The 18,003-nt window shown below is 50.4% G+C and overlaps 1 protein-coding gene across 5 annotated transcripts in view; it reads right to left on the reverse strand.

Annotated features, from left to right (window-relative positions):
- The window catches only part of CDC42BPB (CDC42 binding protein kinase beta), a 124,201-nt gene extending 118,892 nt beyond the window's left edge, over positions 1-5,309 (reverse strand). For 2 of the 5 annotated variants that reach the window (XM_055361616.2, XM_055361614.2), the window contains exon 1: positions 4,720-5,309. In XM_055361616.2, the coding sequence (XP_055217591.1) occupies positions 4,720-4,894 (175 nt within the window). In that variant the 5' untranslated portion in view covers positions 4,895-5,309. Of the gene's footprint in view, positions 1-2,895; positions 2,990-4,719 lie in introns of all 5 variants that reach the window. The other 3 variants (XM_063698201.1, XM_055361615.2, XM_055361617.2) reach the window with 3 other exon arrangements.
- Between the last annotated feature and the right edge of the window lie 12,694 nt (positions 5,310-18,003).

The raw sequence follows: 18,003 nt of genomic DNA on the forward strand, positions 1-18,003 counted from the left end.
AAATTAGCCAGGTGTAGCGGTGTATGCCTATAGTCCCAGCTATTCAGGAGGCTGAGGCTGGAGGACTGCCTGAGCCTGGGAAGTCAAGGCTGCAGTGAGACATGACAGAGCCACTACACTCCAGCCTGGGTAACAGAGCAAGACCCTGTCTTGGGGGAAAAAAAAAAATTCCTAACAGTTTTCCAACCTGTGACTCTGCAATTTTGGAGGTCAGGGAAATCATCATCTAAATTAACATTGGGAATCACCTTACAATAGGTCCCAAATGTTCTCCAAAGACTCTCCAATCCAAGGACCGAATTTGAATGAAATTATATCATTCCATTCAAATTTATGTTTGAATTTCTAATTCCTAAGAAAAACAAAAATCCAAAGAAGTTCTCTATTACATATCGATTTTTTGCAGTTTTAATCAAAAAACAATTTTGTTGCCACTGTTACCTACAAATCAATAAAACTAACCAAAAACCTAACCCCCAACACAGACTGTTTAAAATCAAACTGAAACTTGACCTTTATCTCCCAGTTAGTGGCTAGTGTATTGCGGGGAGGCGTGGAAGAAAGATTACTACACGCAGTTCACATTGCCAAAACACTTCTGATTTTAGATTTAAGGAGAGGGTGTTTCCTCTCATCCGTTCTCATTAGCAAGAGAGGCTTTCTGTGACCTTCTCACACAAATTTAAGGTAACCATAACATACTGTCATCCCATAACACTAAGAATCTAAGAATAAAACAAACGTGGTCAAGGACTAATAGGTATTATGTTATGGGTTTTGGGATGAGATTACATGGTAACATTGTTTTTAGTCTCTTCCAGCTAAAAAAAAAAAAAAGCTTTGTCTCTTTTCAGAGAAAAGCATTTGACAGTTTCACTGTATTTAATATAGTTTGGAATTAACAGTCCTGTGTGTCTGCCTGTTTATCCAGCATCACTAACGTCAGCGCAAACAGGAGACATCTAAGGGCACCTGGCTTGCGACAAGAGGCAGGGCAGAGGCAAGCAGAGGAGCTCTCTGTCAACCCAACAGTGTTGTGAGTTCTGTAATTTACACGCATTTGAGTATTTTGCCTGAAGGGCAATTCACTGCACATTTTAAACTTTTTCAGGTAGCTCATGCAGTGGTATCCTGAAGTGAGAACTATTTCTTCAAATCCAATTTTCTTTGAAGTCTAGATTTAAGAGAGACACTGCTGCTCACTGAGAAGCCCAACTGTCATGGAAGGAAGAGGTTTTTTGTTTTTGTTTTTTGGAGACAGGGTCTTGCTCTGTTGCCCAGGCTGGTGTGCAGTGGCGCAATCTCAGTTCACCACAACCTCCGCCTCCTGGGTTCATGAGATCCTCCTGCCTCAGCCTCCCAAGTAGGTGGGACTATGCGTGCCACCACACCCGGCTAATTTTTGTATTTTTAGTACAGACGGGTTTTCACCTTGTTGGCCAGGCTGGTCTCAAACTCCTGATCCACTCACCTTGGCCTCCCAAAGTGCTGGGATTACAGGTGTGAGCCACCACACCCGGCCTGAAGTTTTAAGACACAAAAGGTAGGGCTGGGTTGTTAATGTTTAATGGTTTCAGCTGTCCTACCTCATGCTGTTATAGTCAGTATCAAACAGCTACCATAGAATCTACATGATCTAAATTAGGTTAAACTAATTTTTATCGTGCAATCCTAACATTTCCCTGTAATTCAGATCTTACTCAAAAGATCTATTTCTTAAGTCTGTTATTTTTAAAAAGTGTTCCCATGTTATGCAAATATTCTATCCAGAGAAATCATTAAGATAAAAATGTATTTGAGCCAGGCACAGTGGCTCACGCCTGTAATCCCAGCACTTTTTATTATGAGATGTTTAGCACCGTGTCAGTTAAGCCTTACTTATTAAATTCGGTGGCATCATCCCACCCACACCTTGGGCTGGCCATTCCCACACTAACAGCTATGGGCATTCACATCCATGGAGGAGGACCGTGAGAAGATACTGTCACACTCATGGTGAGAAAAGCCACAAATGAGGAACCACCCAGAAGACTAGGAGGATTAATTCTATTCATGAAGAGGAAGCACATCGCGAGAGAAGATGCCCGGACTGGGAACTGGAAACCCACGGTCCGCCTCTGTGACACCAGCATCAAGCCTGAGGCCTCCCTCCTGGTCTGCAGGCCACACAGCAGCCAGGGCAGAGGACCACTGTGGCCTGTCCAATGCCCATAGGCTAGGATTTCAAACATCAGCTCCATCCAAACGCAACATTAGCTGTTACAAATAAGCTGTGGGAAAAATATTTAACACATAAGACAGTATTTGTATATGACAAAGATGAAAGACAACAGATTTATCTCACTGGGTTGTCCGTATTTGTTGCTATTTACTTTTGGAAATTGTAAAGTGTTTCATATGTTCTGCTTCAAATGGTATCAAGATATTTTCAAAATAGCTTAAAGAAATATACATGCAAGGCTGGGCGCGGTGGCTCACACCTGTAATCCCAGCACTTTGAGAGGCCGAGGAGGGTGGATCACAAGGTCAGGACTTCAAGACCAGCCTGGCCAAGATGGTGAAACCCCGTCTTTACTAAAAATACAAAAATTAGCCAGGCGTGGTGGCAGGCACCTATAATCCCAGCTACTCGGGAGACTGAGGCAGAGAATTGCTTGAACCCGGGAGGTGGAGGTTGCAGTGAGCCAAGATCGCACCACTGCACTTCAGTCTGGGCAACAGAGAGAGACTCCGTCTCAAAAAAAAAAAAAAGAAAGAAAAGAAAAGAATATACATGCAAAGCAGCGCGTTAAGGTTCAAGATTTCATAGAGGAAGCCAATCAAGCTATAGGAAAATTAAAGACAGAAACCTACAATGAAAGTTGAAATGACTCGGCCAGGCACGGTGGCTCATACCTGTAATCCAAGAACTTTGGGAGGCCGAGGGGGGCAGATCACGAGGTCAGGAGATGGAGACCATCCTGGCTAACACGGTGAAACCCCGTCTCTACTAAAAATACAAAAAAATTAGCCAGGCGTGATGGCGGGCGCCTGTAGTCCCAGCTACTCGGGAGGCTGAGGCAGGAGAATTACTTGAACCCAGGAGATGGAGGTTGCAGTGAGCCAAGATCATGCCACTGCACTCCAGCCTAGGCAACAGAGTGAGACTCTTGTCTCCAAAAAAAAGAAAGAAAAGGTAAACAAAATATTCAAATTTTAACATGCACCAAAGACCTCACTTTCAAAGCAACGGTGAAGTCAATTAATTATTCAGTTGGAAATCGTGTCACTGACAAAGGACGCTAGAAAGCAAATACTCTTAATTTACTGATACTATAAGTAACCAAGAATGGTGGTTCCCACGGAAATAAAGCATCACAGGCTGTTCTTGATCTCAGGACCTCTTTCTACTGCTGCTCTCACAAGATACCGTGTAACATTTCACTACAGAGTAATCCAACAGAAGCCCTCTAAAGAATATTGCAACTTAAGTTTTATTTGTAAACAAAATTCCAAATTCCAGTCACCAATCTGGCAGAGTAGAGTAGGAGGCCTCACTGTGGAACACCTTCATTTGTTTCTTCGTATAAATATCAGCTTTATCAGCCCCAAAGATTAGAAATTACTGGTTCGAACTGAACAGTCCTAGCCCAGTGACGCAAATGACCCAAGGATAAGGTGTTCATAGGTTTGGCCTGAACATACGCATTTCCTCCTCTTACTCAGTGGTTTTAGGTGAGACAGTCTGAGGGTCTTGACAGCACACCCCTGTTAGGGAGAGATGAAGTAAAAGAGTTTCACGCTGCACTTTTACCTGTCTTTAGGATCCTAATTATCGTTAAATGGTTTAATCAAATTTTTGTCCTAAAAAAGCATAATAGGTTAGCTGACCAATGATTAAAACATTATAGATCCCGAACGAACTAGAGAAGGCATGCAAAATTCAGATGAGAAAGTTTTTAAGCGATAGCTCCAGCTACCCCTCCAAATGTCACAAAGGTCTAGCAGAATTGGAATATAAAAAAAAAGTCCTCTTGCACGGTTTATTTAAAATAAAGCCTTAACCTTAAAATTCCCTTGAAGGTGTTACAGCAAAGTAGGTATTCAGGCTCTGACCAACAAGGGGATGTAGACAGGTTGTCACCCAGGAGGGTCCGTTAGAGCTAGGCTCCCTGGGGATGCAAGGGGGTCCCACGGGGCAGTGGGCGAGGCAGATGCAGAAAGCACACCCAGCTGCCCCCACAACGCAGAGGAGCGTGGGGTGGGGAAAGGGAACTAATTCCACGCTGCCTCCGGACCCCAAAGGCGAGGTGCGGGGGCGGGGGCGGGGGCGGATATCCCAGTGAGTGCTGCAGGAAATGATATCCAGACTCGGAGGGTGGATCTAGGAAGCCGCCAGGGCGAGGGCCCGGCGGGGGGGAGGGGGTGGGAGTGGGAACGTAGGATGTGGCTCCAAGGGGCAGGATGAGGGGGCGGGACGATCGAACGCGGATGTCGAGCCTAGGGAGGGCAAGGAGGGATGAAGAGCTAGCGGAGGGACGAGGGCGCAAGGAGCGGCTGGAGAGAGATGGGCTGCAGGCCTGGGGGCGCTGCCAGGGCGAGAGGAGGCGAAGCCCACGAGCTGGGTGGGCCGGAGGGCGGCAGGGTCTGTCCGGGCGGGGATGGGCGGGCGTGGGGGTGCGCGGGATGGGGCGCGGGGGTCGCAGGGCCGCAGGTCCGGCCCTGCCGGCGCGCACTTACCCCACTCGAGGAACTCGGCCACGTACTTGTCGCGGCGCAGGGCCGAGTGGCTGCACTCGGTGTACAGGCAGACGAGCACGTCGAGCAGCGTTTCCACGCTCAGGGCGCTCTCGTTGCGCCAGGGCCCGTCCAGGAGCAGCTGCTCCAGCTTCTTGAGCCGCACCTTGGCCGACATGGTGCCGCGCGGCCCGCTCCCGACGCGCCGGCCTCTCACCGCCGGCTCGGCCAGTCCGTCAGGGCGCGCCCTCGGGGGCTCGGCGGCCGCGAGCCCCGGCAGCAGCGGCGCCTCTTCGCCGCCCCGTCCGCGTCGTCGCGCCCCGGCCTAGGCCGACATCTTGGGCTCCGTCCCGACGGCGCAGAGTCTGGGGCGCCGGGCCCCGCGGGTCCATGGGCCGCTCTCCTCCCCTCGGCGCCGCCGCCCTCCCAGCTCGGGCGGCCCGCCCCCGCCTCGCCGCGCCCCCGCCGCCCTCAGCCCCGCCCGCGGCCGCGCCCTCCCCGCCGCCGCCGCAGACTAGGAGCGGCGAGGAGCCTAGCGCTGCGCAAGCCCGGCCGGCGCCCGAGCCCCGACCCCAGCCCCGACCCGGCGGCCCAGCCCCGCGGCCCGCAGCCAACCAGGGCGCGGCCAGCACCGGCGCAGCCAACCACTACGGGGCCGGCCGCCGCCGCGCTGACCTCAGCGCGCCGCCCCGCCCCGCGCCCGGCTCCCTGCTCCCGGCGGGCTCGGGCCTCGCCGCTTGCCGTAGGGAGCCGGGATGCTGGGAAGGCAGGGCCGGGCCCGGGGAGCGGCGCGGGGTGGGGGGGGGGGCGGGGCGAGTGGGCCGCCGAGATTGCGGGGCCCGCGCATACGCAGAGCACGCTTGGTGGGCGTGTGCGCCTTCGCCCTGCGGACCCGGTGCCTTCAGTATTCGGGGTCCGACCGCGCGCGTCGCGGATCCCGGGGCCGAAGACGACCCCAAGTATCGGAGAGGCAGAGTCGCGATCTCAGGCCGTCGAGCCCCGTCCCGCAGTCTCCGCGGGCCCATGTTGTCTGCGGGGCCTCGGACCGGCGCGGCCGAGGTGGGCGTCGAGGGCGGCCCGGCAGGCGCAGCTCTGATGGCCTCGGCGGGTTGTGGGCTATTTAAAACGGCTTGTCCCAACTCGAAGCGGTCCTCGAAGACTCGGGCCCTACCCCTGACTTTACCGATGAGAGACTGAGGCCCAGACGGTGTGGGGTCAGGGCCCAGGCTTCTGGGGGCTGCTGCCAAGGCGGGAGCCAGCGTCCCCAGTGCTCGGTGGATTCGTGATGGCTTGCAGAGGGTTTCAGTTTCCACTGTCCAGCCCTCCCTGCAGACCAATGCCTAGGTGTGACAGTTTGGTAGGAAAGGGGCCGGATATTTGTCTCCAGGCTGGGTTTGCCTAGCGAGTCGCTGCATTTGCTAAGATTGTTGGTTAATTTGGGTGGCTGGGGGAGGGAGGCTGATGGAGATACCCCCCAACCCCAACAAACCCTTGGCGTCAGGAGAGGAGGGGCTTTTCCTGGAGCTTGCGGAAGGTCACCGAAATCGTGGGGGTATCTGAGAGCTTCTGGGGCGCGCGGGTGCAGGGGAAGGGGTCATACTTCCGTGGAAGCGGTGGCCTCCAGGTGGAGCCGATGAAGGGGCAGATAGGGGTTTGAAGCAGGAGGTTAAGGGAGCCTGAAGCAAAACTAAACTCTGGAGCTAAAAATAGGAGTGGGCCTGGCGCGGTGGCTCACACCTGTAATCCCAGCACTTTAGGAGGCCGAGGTGGGCGGATTGCCTGAGCTCAGGAGTTCGAGACCAGCCTGGGCAACACGGTGAAACCCCGTCTCTACTAAAATACAAAAAACTAGCCGGGCGTGGTGGCGCGCGCCTGTAGTCCCAGCTACGCGAGAGGCTAAGGCAGGAGAATTGAACCCGGGAGGCGAAAGTTGCAGTGAGCCAAGATCGCTCCACTGCACTCCAGCATGGGCAACAGAGCGCGACTCCGTCTTAATAATAGTAATAATAATCGTAATAATAAGAGGAGTGGCTGCCTATGCCGGAGTTGTTGACTGGAACAAGACGAGGAACCTTCTGGGCTGCTGGTAATGTTCTATGCCTGGATTTGGGTAGTAGTTACATGGGAGTACGCATAAGTAAACATTCTTCAAACTGTCTTCTTAAGATGAGTGCATGTCACTGTGTGTATGTATATGTAATACCTTCATTTCTTAAAGGCAGGTGAAAACAATCTGGCGTTAGAGGTGAGAGTACTGGTTGCCTTTGGGGTATGAACTGGAAGGAGGCACAAGGAGAGGCCTCTAGGGGGCTGGGAACATTCTGTATCTTCATCACAGCCATTTTGTAACGTTGGGTCTGTAAATGTGTATAAATTCATCAAACTGTATTCTAAATATTTGCATGTTACTATTTGTGTGTGACACCTTAAAAGTTTTTTTTAAAAAGTCTGAGCAGATCACCTGGCTCAAAATCAAAGTTAAATCTTCCCCCTTGGACCCCTTAGGGCCTGAGATGAGCAAGGGGAAAGGGGGCTGTGCCTGGTGCCATCTCCTTCCCCAAACCTCCCTCGGCTCTCAGCCCATTTCCACCCATCTAGAACCACCACCGGGAAGAGAGAAAGGGAGAAGTGGGGAAGGGCTCCAATCCCATCTGGATTGGCAGAGGGTAAAGCTGACCCTGTCTCTCCTGGGAACATTCATGGGCTCCTCGGTGGTTCCCTGCTGCTTTGCCTCGTGAAGTCCCCTTAACTCAAGCAGATGTGCCACTGGGTGGATGCTTACCTGGTGGCTGTGGAGGGGAGGGGCCCTCTGCCCTTCCTGTGGGACTTTTGGACGGGACCTAAATGGATCCATGGGTCTTGTGCTTGCTCATCCACCCAGCTCACATCTGTCCTCAGGAAACACTGGCACACTCCTCGCCCCAACATTAGTGAACAGGTGGGTCCCAGCACAGCAGCACAGCTCTGCCTCTGAAACAGCACGTGAGCCCTTCCTGCCACTGTGCCCTCCAAATGGAGCGCCAAATATTGAGCTCTCTGAGAAATCCCTTGGAAGCCACCCTGACAGGCTTAAAGTGAAGGAAGGAGTGCCTGTCCTCTGTGTCCCCTGGCAGGATCACCTGACCAAACTTTCTCTTCCACTCTCATCTTTTATTCCTGAGTGTGGGACAGATTCCCAAACATTTCTCTTGACAATCTGCCCATGGCGATCTGACATAGCATTTGAGAATTCCACATCTGCTCTCTCTTCTTGCTTTCTGGAAATTTCCATTTACTGTTCTTATACATTTACAAATGTACAGCAAAGGTCATCGTGCCTTTGGTGGACAGTCCTTGTATTGGTCTGCCCTCGCTTTCTCTCTCTCCTGAGCCCCATACCCTGTGAGTCTGTGCTCCAGCTCCACTCTGATCATAGGATTCTAGAGGGGCTGGCACCAGGGTGGACATGTGACCCAAGACCCTAGCAGCACTTCATCCCCCTTCAGTCATGTGACTGAAGCCAGGCCAATCAGAGAACTTATTTGTTTATGTATTCATTTATCTATTTATTTTGTAGAGACATGGTCTTGCTCCGTCATCCAGGCTGAAGTGCCTTGGCACAATCATAGCTCACTGCAGCCTTGAACTGCTAGGCTCGAGTAATCCTCCCATCTCAGCCTCCACAGTAGTGGGGACTACAGGTGTATGCCACCACATCTGGCTAATTTTTAAAAATTTTTTTAGAGAAGGAGTCTTGCTATGTCGCCCCGGTTGGTCTTGAACTCCTGGTCTCAAACAATCTTGCTCCCTCAGCAGATAACTTATTTAGAATGTTTTATACTGGCTGGGTGTGGTGGCTCACACATGTAATCCCAGCATTTTGGGAGGCCAAGGCGGGCAGATCATTTGAGGTCAGGAGTTCGAGACCAGCCTGACCAAAATGGTGAAACCTTGTCTCTACTAAAAATACCAAAAATAAAAATAAAAAATTAGCTGGGTGTGGTTGTGCACACCTGTAATCTCAGCTACTTTGGAGAATGAGGCAGGAAAACTACTTGAACCCAGGAGGCAGAGGTTGCAGTGAGTCGAGATGGCGCCACTGCACTCTAGCCTGGGTGACAGAGCGAGACTCCCTCTCAAAAAGAAAAAGAAGGCCGGGCGCAGTGGCTCACGCCTGTAATCCCAGCATTTTGGGAGACCAAGCTGGGTGGATCACTTGAGGTCAGGAGTTTAAGACCAGCCTGGCCAACATGGTGAAACCCTGTCTCTACTAAAAATATAAAAATTAGCTGGGCGTGGTGGCGCATGCCTGTAATCCCAGCTACTTGGGAGGCTGAGGCAGGAGAATCACTTGAACCCGGAAAGCGGAGGGTGCAGTGAGCAGAGATTGCACCAGTGCACTCCAGCCTGGGCAACAGAACAAGACTCCATCTCAAAGATAGTAATAATGATAAATAAAATAAAAAATAAAAAGAATGTTTCATACTAAAACTGGGAGAGAGAATTTCTTGTCCTTTCCTTTAGACCAGGGGCGGGTAAACTTTTTCTGTAAAAGGCCAGAGAGTAAATGTTTCAGGTTTTATGAACCCTACAGTCTCTGCATCTACCATTATAGCAAGAAAGCAGCCATAGACAATGTAGAAACAAATGAGCATGACTGTGTGCCGGTAAAACTTTATTTACAAAACAAGCAGCAGGCTAAATTTGGCCTGCAGACCCGTAGCTTGCTGCTCCTTGCTTTACAACACAAGCTATGATGTTGAGACTTCAGCTCAACAGCCACAACACCTGTTAGAGAAAGAAAGAGAAAAATGAGAAAGAGATCTGGTTACATGAAACAATAAATTTTCCTTTTTTCTTAGCCAGGTGTAGTGGCTCATGCCTGTTAATCTCAGCATTTTGGGAGGCCAAGGCGGGCAGATTGCTTGAGCTCAGGAGTTCGAGACCAGCCCAGGCAACGTGGCAAAACCCCATCTCTACAAAAAATGCAAAAATTGGCCAGGTGTGGTGGCGTGTGCCTGTGGTCCCAGCTACTTGGGAGGCTGAGGTGGAAGCATCACTTGAGCCCCGGAGGCAGAGGTAGTAGTGAGCCAAGATCACACCACTGCATTCCAGCCTGGGTAACAGAGCAAGCAAGACTCTGCCTCAAAAGGAAAAAGCAAATTAATTTCTGCTTCTAGCCTAGATGGTGTGATCGGGACCAGATTTACTCTCTTACCCGAAACAATGAAAAAAAAAGAGAAAGAAAATGGACAAAACACCTAAAACAAGGATTTTCATGACACTAGAAATCAGGCATCAAAGGACAGTAATCAGCCAGGTGTGGTGGTATGCACCTGTAGCTCCAGCTACTCTGGAAGCTGAGATGGGAGGATGGCTTCAGTCCAGGGGTTCAAGGCTGCAGTGAGTCATGCTTGCACTACTGCACTCCAGCCTGGGCGACAGAGCAAGACTCTGTCCCAAAAAATGCATATTTTTGAAAAAGGACAGTGATCCCTATCCCCGAGACACAGGAAAGAGGTGGCTCTATGACTGCCGTGCCAGGGAGGGTAAAGAGGTGGCTCTATGACTGCCCTGCCAGGGAGGGTAAAGAGGTGGCTCTATGACTGCCCTGCCAGGGAGGGTAAAGAGGTGGCTCTATGACTGCCCTGCCAGGGAGGGGCAACTGAGGTGGAGCTCAGTGGACTCCCTGAGGCGAGGAGACAGAGCAGAAACTGAAGAGACCAAGGCAGCTAGACCTCTCAGGACAGAGTACCATAAATGAGTGAGCTGCACAGAGAAAGCCCTGGAGATGGGTAGAGAGTCTCCTCAGGCATCCAGCAGCACACTGGCCAGTGCTCATGCGGATGGAAGCTACCACAGGCTGGATTAGGGGAAATAGTGCCAAAAAAGATTGGAGGAAATGGTGCTTGATGCTCACACAGACTGAGAGTAGTGTTGTTTTCCACTGGCCAGACTGGAAAAACTAATAATTCACAGGCATTGGGTAGAATTCTCAAGAAAGTTGTACCTTGGTAATAGGATTCTACCACTAGGAAGTCACGCACTTGCCTTTCCCCCAGCATCCCAGAAAAAGCTCTAGACTGAGCACTGCTCCGGCTCTGCCTAACGAATTACAAATATAAGACACAAAAGTATTAAACAGTTTCCAAGTAATTTCATCCCAGAACAAAGCTCAAGAAAATGTATAGGAATACAAAATATTCAGCACCCAAAAAGGTAAAATCACAATGTCTGGTATCCAGTCAGAGATTACCAGACATTCAAAACACAACCTATGATGAGGATGCCGTCAATTAATCAAAACCAACCCAGAACTTACACAGATGTTAGAATTATCAGAAAAAGATATTAAATGTTATTATAACTGTATTTCATGTGTTTGAAAAAGCTAATAGAATCATGAAAATCATTTTTTAAAACTGTAATAGAATATCTAAAGATAAGAAAACTATTTCTGGGATTTAAAATATACTGTATGGGATTCATGGCAGATTAGACATTACTTAACAGCAGGTTAGTGAATTTGAAGAAATAGCGATAGAACTTATCCAGAATAAGACAGTGAGAGAAAACAAAAACAAAAACATGAACAGAGCATCAGTGAACTGTGGGACTATTTCAAGTGGCCTGATACGTGGATAATTGGGATCCTGAATGAGAAGAGCAAGAAAGAGGAGGAAGAGAAAAAATATTTGAAGAAATGACTGAAAAATTTCCAAACACAATGAAAATTACAATCCCACAAATTCAAGAAGTTCAGTTAATCATGAGAATAGGAAATATGAAAAACAACAAAACACCAAGGCACATCATCATCGAATTGCTCAAAACCAGTGATAAAGAAACAAAATAGGCCAGGCATGCTGGCTCATGCCTGTAATCCCAGCACTTTGGCAGGCCAAGGTAGGCGGATCACCTGAGGTCGGGAGTTCGAGACCAGCTTGACCATCATGGAGAAACTCTGTCTCTATTAAAAATACAAAATTAGCCAGGCGTGGTGGCACATACCTGCAATCCCAGCTACTCTGGAGGCTGACGCAGGAGAATCGCTTGAACCCGGGATGTGGAGGTTGCGGTGAGCCAAGATTGCACCATTACACTCCAGCCTGGGCAACAAGAGCAAAACTCCATCTCAAAAAAAAAAAGAAACAAAACAAAACAAAAAACCAAACACACCCAGAGAAATAAGACACATTACATACAGGGAAACAGAGATAAGAGTGACACCAAATTTCTTATTGGGAACCACTAAGTGAGAAGACATTGAACCACATCTTTATTTATTTATTTATTGTTTTATTTATTTATTTTTTTGAGATGGAGTCTCACTCTGTCGCAAAACACACACATGTACACACACACACACACACACACCCAGCAGCATTCCATTGTAAGATGAGAGTAGGCCCAAACATTTCTGGGAGGAACAAGTAAACTTCCTGAGTAGGTGCCTTAGACTCTAATAGTATTTGCTCCTACTGTTTTGCAACATTTCTTTTCTTTTTCTCTCTTTTTTTTTTTTTTTTTTTGAGACAGAGTCTCACTCTGTCATCCAGGCTGTAGCGCAAAGACACAATCTCGGCTCACTGAGACCTCCGCCTCCTAGGTTCAAGGATTCTCCTGCCTCAGCCTCCCAAGTGCTGGGATTACAGGCGTGCGCCACCACACCTGGCTAATTTTTGTATTTTTAGTAGAGATGGGGTTCACCATGTTGGCCAGGGTGGTCTCGAGTCAACCTCAGGTGATGCGCCCACCCAAGCATGAACCACTGTGCCCAGACATTTTGCAACATTTCTTTTTCTTTTTCTTTTCTTTTTTTTCTTTTGAGATAGAGTCTTGCTCTATCGCCCAGGCTGGAGTGCAGTGGCGTGCTCTTGGCTCATTACAACCTCTGCCTCCCAGTTTCAAGCAATTCTCACTTCTCAGCCTCTCGAGCAGCTGGAATTACAGGCATGCACCGCCACGCCCAGCTAACTTTTGTATTTTTAGTAGAGACAGGGTTTCACCATGTTGGTCAGGTTGGTCTCGAACTCCTGGCATCAAGTGATCCGCCCACTTTAGCCTCCCAAAATGCTGGGATTACAGGTGTGAATCATTGCGCCCGGCCCTGCGACATTTCTTAACCTGCAACTACACCCTAATGGAAAATACTTTGTGATCAGTCAACAGAAAATGAAAAAGTGGGTCTGGCCCACAAATTTTTCTGCCTGGAGTGCTAGCTCCCGTCAGAGGTAGACAACTAGTGCTTTACAGACAAAGGAGAGGCCCAGAAAGCCAGCGTTGAAAAATCCTTGCAGAAGGCAAAACTTGTACATTGATTCACAGGCTATAGCTAATGGGTTGGCTGGAAAATTAGAGACTTGAATAAAATTTTCCAGGTGGCCTAGGGGACAGGCAAGGGGATGGATTTCTCAGAATGGGCACAGAGTACCCATGGGAATGAATGCTTATTCATTCATGGGCACTTACTGGGGAGGAGGCTGTCAGTACCCAGGTGGACAAGACAGCCTCTTCTGAGGACATCCATTGGCCTCCTCCCTCCCCTTCCCCAGTGCTGCTCAAACAGCCCGTGGGCAGCTGACTGAGGCAGCAGAGATGAAGGCTATGTAGGGACTCAGAAGCATGACCTTTCCTCACGAGGCTGATTTGGTATCCATTTGGCTGAGTGATTTGGTATCCATATGGCTGAGTGCCCAACCCTCACAGCAGGGACCCACCCTAAGCTCCTAATGTGGTGCCATTCCCACAAGGTGCAGTTGCCCGGTGGCCAGCTTGATGACATTGGACCCCTTCCGTCATGGAAAGGGCAGTGATTTATCCTCATGTGTTTTATGTAAGGACTTGTTTTTCCAGCCACATCACTTCTCTCAGCACTACCATTTGTGCACTCGGACAACGCTTTATTTATCCCTCATCATGGCAACTCAAACACCATCACTTTGGACTGAGGGACTCATTTCATGTTGAAGGAAGTGTGGCGGAGAGCTCATGGCCATGAAATTCCCTGAATTTACCATGCTCCCCATTACCCAGAAGCAGCTGGTTTGAGAGAATGGAGGAATCATCTGCAGAAGACTCCGTTAAGGTGCCGGATGAGAGCCAATAGCCTATGAGGTTAAGCTGCCATCCTACAGGGTGTGGTGCGTGCCTCAACCCAGCAAATGGTATGCGGTGCCATCCCCCAACACCTCAAATGCATGGGTCCAGGAACTGAGCAGTGGAGGTAGGAGGGACCCTTCCCATTATTACACCAAATAACATACTGGAGGAATTTTGCCTTCCTTCCTGTGTGTGACCTTGGGCCAGTGTCCAGGAAAATGTTTCCATCAGGAAACACAGTCATGGTTTCGATGGATTACGGTGGAACTGCCCCTCCCCCCACTGGCAATTTCCGGTTCCTCGTGCCGCTGAACCAACAGGCAGAGAAGGGATCACTGTGCTGGCTGGGATGACAATCCCCATCCTCAGAGGGAGTTTGCATTGAATTGATTCTCACACCGAGGCAAGGCACGACTTACCACAGTCATGCACCACATAATGATGTTTTGGTCAGAGACTACCGCATCCATGACAGTAGTCCCATAAGATTATAATATTTTACATATATATTTTTTTCTTTTGTTTTTTGAGACAGAGTCTTGCTCTGTTGCCCAGGCTGGAGTGCAGAGGCGCGATCTCGGCTCACTGCAAGCTCCGCCTCCTGGGTTCACACCATTCTCCTGCCTCAGCCTCTCAATTAGCTGGAATTACAGGCATGCACCACCACGCCCAGCCAACTTTTGTATTTTTAGTAGACACAGGGTTTCACCATGTTGGTCAGGTTGGTCTCGAACTCTTGGCCTCAAGTGATCCGCCCACCTCAGCCTCCCAAAGTGCTGGGATTACAGGCGTAAGCCACCGCGCCCAGCCGATATTATATTTTTACTGGACCTCTTCTATGTTTAGAGACATAAATTTTTGCCATTGGGATATAGTTGCCTACAGTGTTCAGTACAGAAACGTGCTGCACAGGTTTGTAGCCTAAGAGCAAGAGCCTGTACCATGTAGCCTGGGTGTGTCCATCTAAGTTTGTTTAAGTTCACTCTCTGATGTTCACACAACAACACCGCCTAATGACACATTTCTCAGAATGCATACCTGCCACTAAGTGATGAATGACTGTAATTTTTTTTTTTTTTTTTTGAGACAGGTCTTGCTCTGTCGCCCAGGCTGGAGTACAGTGGCACAATCTTGGCTCACTGCATCCCTGACCTTCCGCACTCAAGTAATCCTCCCGCCTTAGCACCAACACCCCACCCCCTGCTCCTTCTCAAGTAGCTGGGACTACTGGTATACACCACCATATTTGGCTTTTTTTTTTTTTTTTTTTTTTTTGCAGAGTTAGAGTTTCATCATTTTGCCCAGGCTGGTCCCAAACTCCTAGGCTCAAGTGATCTGCCTGCCTTGGTCTCCCAAAGTGCTGGGATTACAGGCATGAGCCACCACACCCAGCTGTGACTGTACTTCTTGCTCAATGTTTTTTATTATCAGGAAAAGGGAAGGGAGCTCATTAAAGACAAGTCATAAAGGAATCAGATTCTGAAGGAACAAAAGTTTGGGTTATCTCACTAAGGCTGTAAAAAACAAAAAGGGCTGGCCAGGCGCAGTGGCCAGCACTTTGGGAGGCCGAGGCAGGCAGATCACTTGAGCCCAGGAGTTAGAGACCAGCCTGAACAACCTAGTGAGACCCCCCTCTCAAAAAAATACAAAAGCTAGCCAGGTGCACTGGCTCATGCCTGTAATCCCAGCACTTTGGGAGGCCGAGGCAGGCAGATCATGAGGTCAGGAGTTCAAGAACAGCCTGGCCAACATAGTGAAACCCCATCTCTACTAAAAATACAAAAATTAGCCAGGCGTGGTGATGAGTGTCTGTAGTCCCAGCTACTCAGGAGGCTGAGGCAGGAGAATTGCTTGAACCCGGGAAGGCTGAGGTGGGAGGATCACCTGAGCCTGGGAGGTGGAGGCTGCAGTGAGCCGTGATTACACCACTGCACTGCAGCCTGGGCGACAGAGTAAGACCCTGTCTCAAAAGAGAGAAAAGGGCCGGGCGCGGTGGCTCACGCCTGTAATCCCAGCACTTTGGGAGGCCGAGGCGGGTGGATCATGAGGTCAGGAGATCGAGACCATCCTGGCTAACATGGTGAAACCCCGTCTCTACTAAAAATACAAAAAATTAGCCGGGCGTGGTGATGGGCGCCTGTAGTCCCAGCTACTTGGGAGGCTGAGGCAGGAGAATGGCATGAACCTGGGAGGCAGAGCTTGCAGTGAGCCGAGATCGCACCACTGCACTCCAGCCTGGGCAACAGAGCAAGACTCCGTCTCAAAAACAAAACAAAAACAAAAGAGAGAATAAAAAAGTGTTGCTGAGGAGCCAGCCGAGGGGAGGGGCCATGGGATGGCGGCTGAGGAACGCTGCCTAGGCAGCATGGCTGGGGGGCATCCGTCAGTGGGCTGCTTCCCTCCTGCCCATTCCCACCCCCTCCCACCTTAGTGAAGAGGCTGGCAGTGCCCGGCTCTCAGCCTTCAGGTTGGTGCACACACAGTCAAGGGTGGTGGGACGTCATGTGCCCTGGGTGCTGAAGACACAGGGCAAGGGTGGAGACCAAAGGTCAGCAGGGTGGATAGCTGCTGGATAGCTGCCTTTGCCCCTCCAGACCCACTCTCCATCCTGCTCTGTACCCCAGGTGGGCTGCACCCACAGGCCACCTGGCCCCCTGACTGCTGGGTTTGGCCAATGGGGCCTCTGGCATGTGGCTGGGAGCTGGGGGAGAGGGAGGGAGTACTCGTTCCCCACGTTCCCCAGGAGCTGCGCCTTGGCCACGTCTTTCTTCTGAAGTCTGGGGTCCCTCTCCTCAGAGCTCCTCTCTCGAGGATCCGGCCACTCCTCCCTCCTGCCGTCCTCAGAGGACCCAAAGGTGGAAACAGCTCCCACCCCTGCCTGACTTGCTGGCACCCTGCCCACACCTTGGGAAGGTGGCCTCTCTCATCCTCTCCTCCATCCCCTGCGTCAGTGTGACCCCTTCTGGGACTGCCTAAGACGCGACATGCACAGTGACACTCATAGCGGTGCTCCTGGTTTTAAAAACGAAAGCTTAGGCCAGGCACGGTGGCTCACGCCTGTAATCCCAGCAATTCAGGAGGCTGAGGCAGGCAGATCACGAGGTCAGGAGTTCGAGACCAGCCTGGCCAATACAGTGAAACCCCATCTCTACTAAAAAATATGTAAAAATTAGCCAGGCATGGTGGCATGCTCCTGCAGTCCTAGCTACGCGGGAGGCTGAGACAGAAGAATCGCTTGAACTTGGGAGGCGGAGGTTGCAGTGAGCTGAGATGGAGCCACACTCCAGCCTGGGCAACAGAGCGAGACTCCTTCTCAAAAAAAAATAAAGGCCGGGCGAGGTGGCTCACGCCTGTAATCCCAGCACTTTGGGAGGCTGAGGCGGGCGGATCATGAGGTCAGGAGATCAAGACCATCCTGGCTAACACGGTGAAACCCCGTCTCTACTAAAAATACAAAAAAATTAGCTGGGTGTGGTGGCGGGCACCTGTAGTCCCAGCTACTTGGGAGGCTGAGGCAGGAGAATGGCATGAACCCAGGAAGGTGGAGGATGCAGTGAGCCGAGATTGCGCCACTGCACTCCAGCCTGGGTGACAGAGCAAGACTCCATCTCAAAAAAATAAAAATAAAAATAAAAATAAATAAATAAATTAATTAAAATATATTAAAATAAAATAAAAATAAAAACAAAAGGCTAAGTGTCCATTGATAGATAAATAGGTAAAGAAATTACGGTGCATCTATCACATGGAACCCATGTAGCACTAGAGACGTGAGGCAGGGCTACTTGTTCCAGCAGCCCAGAGTGGCTGCCACCCACGGCGTGCACGGTTCTGGGTGCTGAGGACTCCAGGGTGTCCCTTCTGGTCTAGGGGCGACAGGCTGTACACCAGGACACAGGGGAGTAAAAGAGAGAATCTGGGAGAGGGATGGGGGTTGCGAGGACAGTGGATGGGGCAACTGGTGTGTGAGGGGTTCCTGCCTTACAGATGGGCGACGCCAGGAAGCCTCTATCCAGCGGCGACCTTTTAGGGAGATGCAAACAGCCAGGGGGAGTCAGCCCTGTGCGGCCTTCCAGGCACAGCAAAGCTCAGGACACAGATGGGAGCAGAAGGTGGCTGCCCTGGGATGCTGGGGAGGTGCACAGGGCCAGTCCCGCAGGCCTGGACGAGCACGGCTGGGCCTCACAGGTGGGAGTCTCTGCAGCT

Source organism: Gorilla gorilla, chromosome 15, assembly GCF_029281585.2.
Source record: "Gorilla gorilla gorilla isolate KB3781 chromosome 15, NHGRI_mGorGor1-v2.1_pri, whole genome shotgun sequence".
Lineage (NCBI taxonomy): Eukaryota > Metazoa > Chordata > Mammalia > Primates > Hominidae > Gorilla > Gorilla gorilla.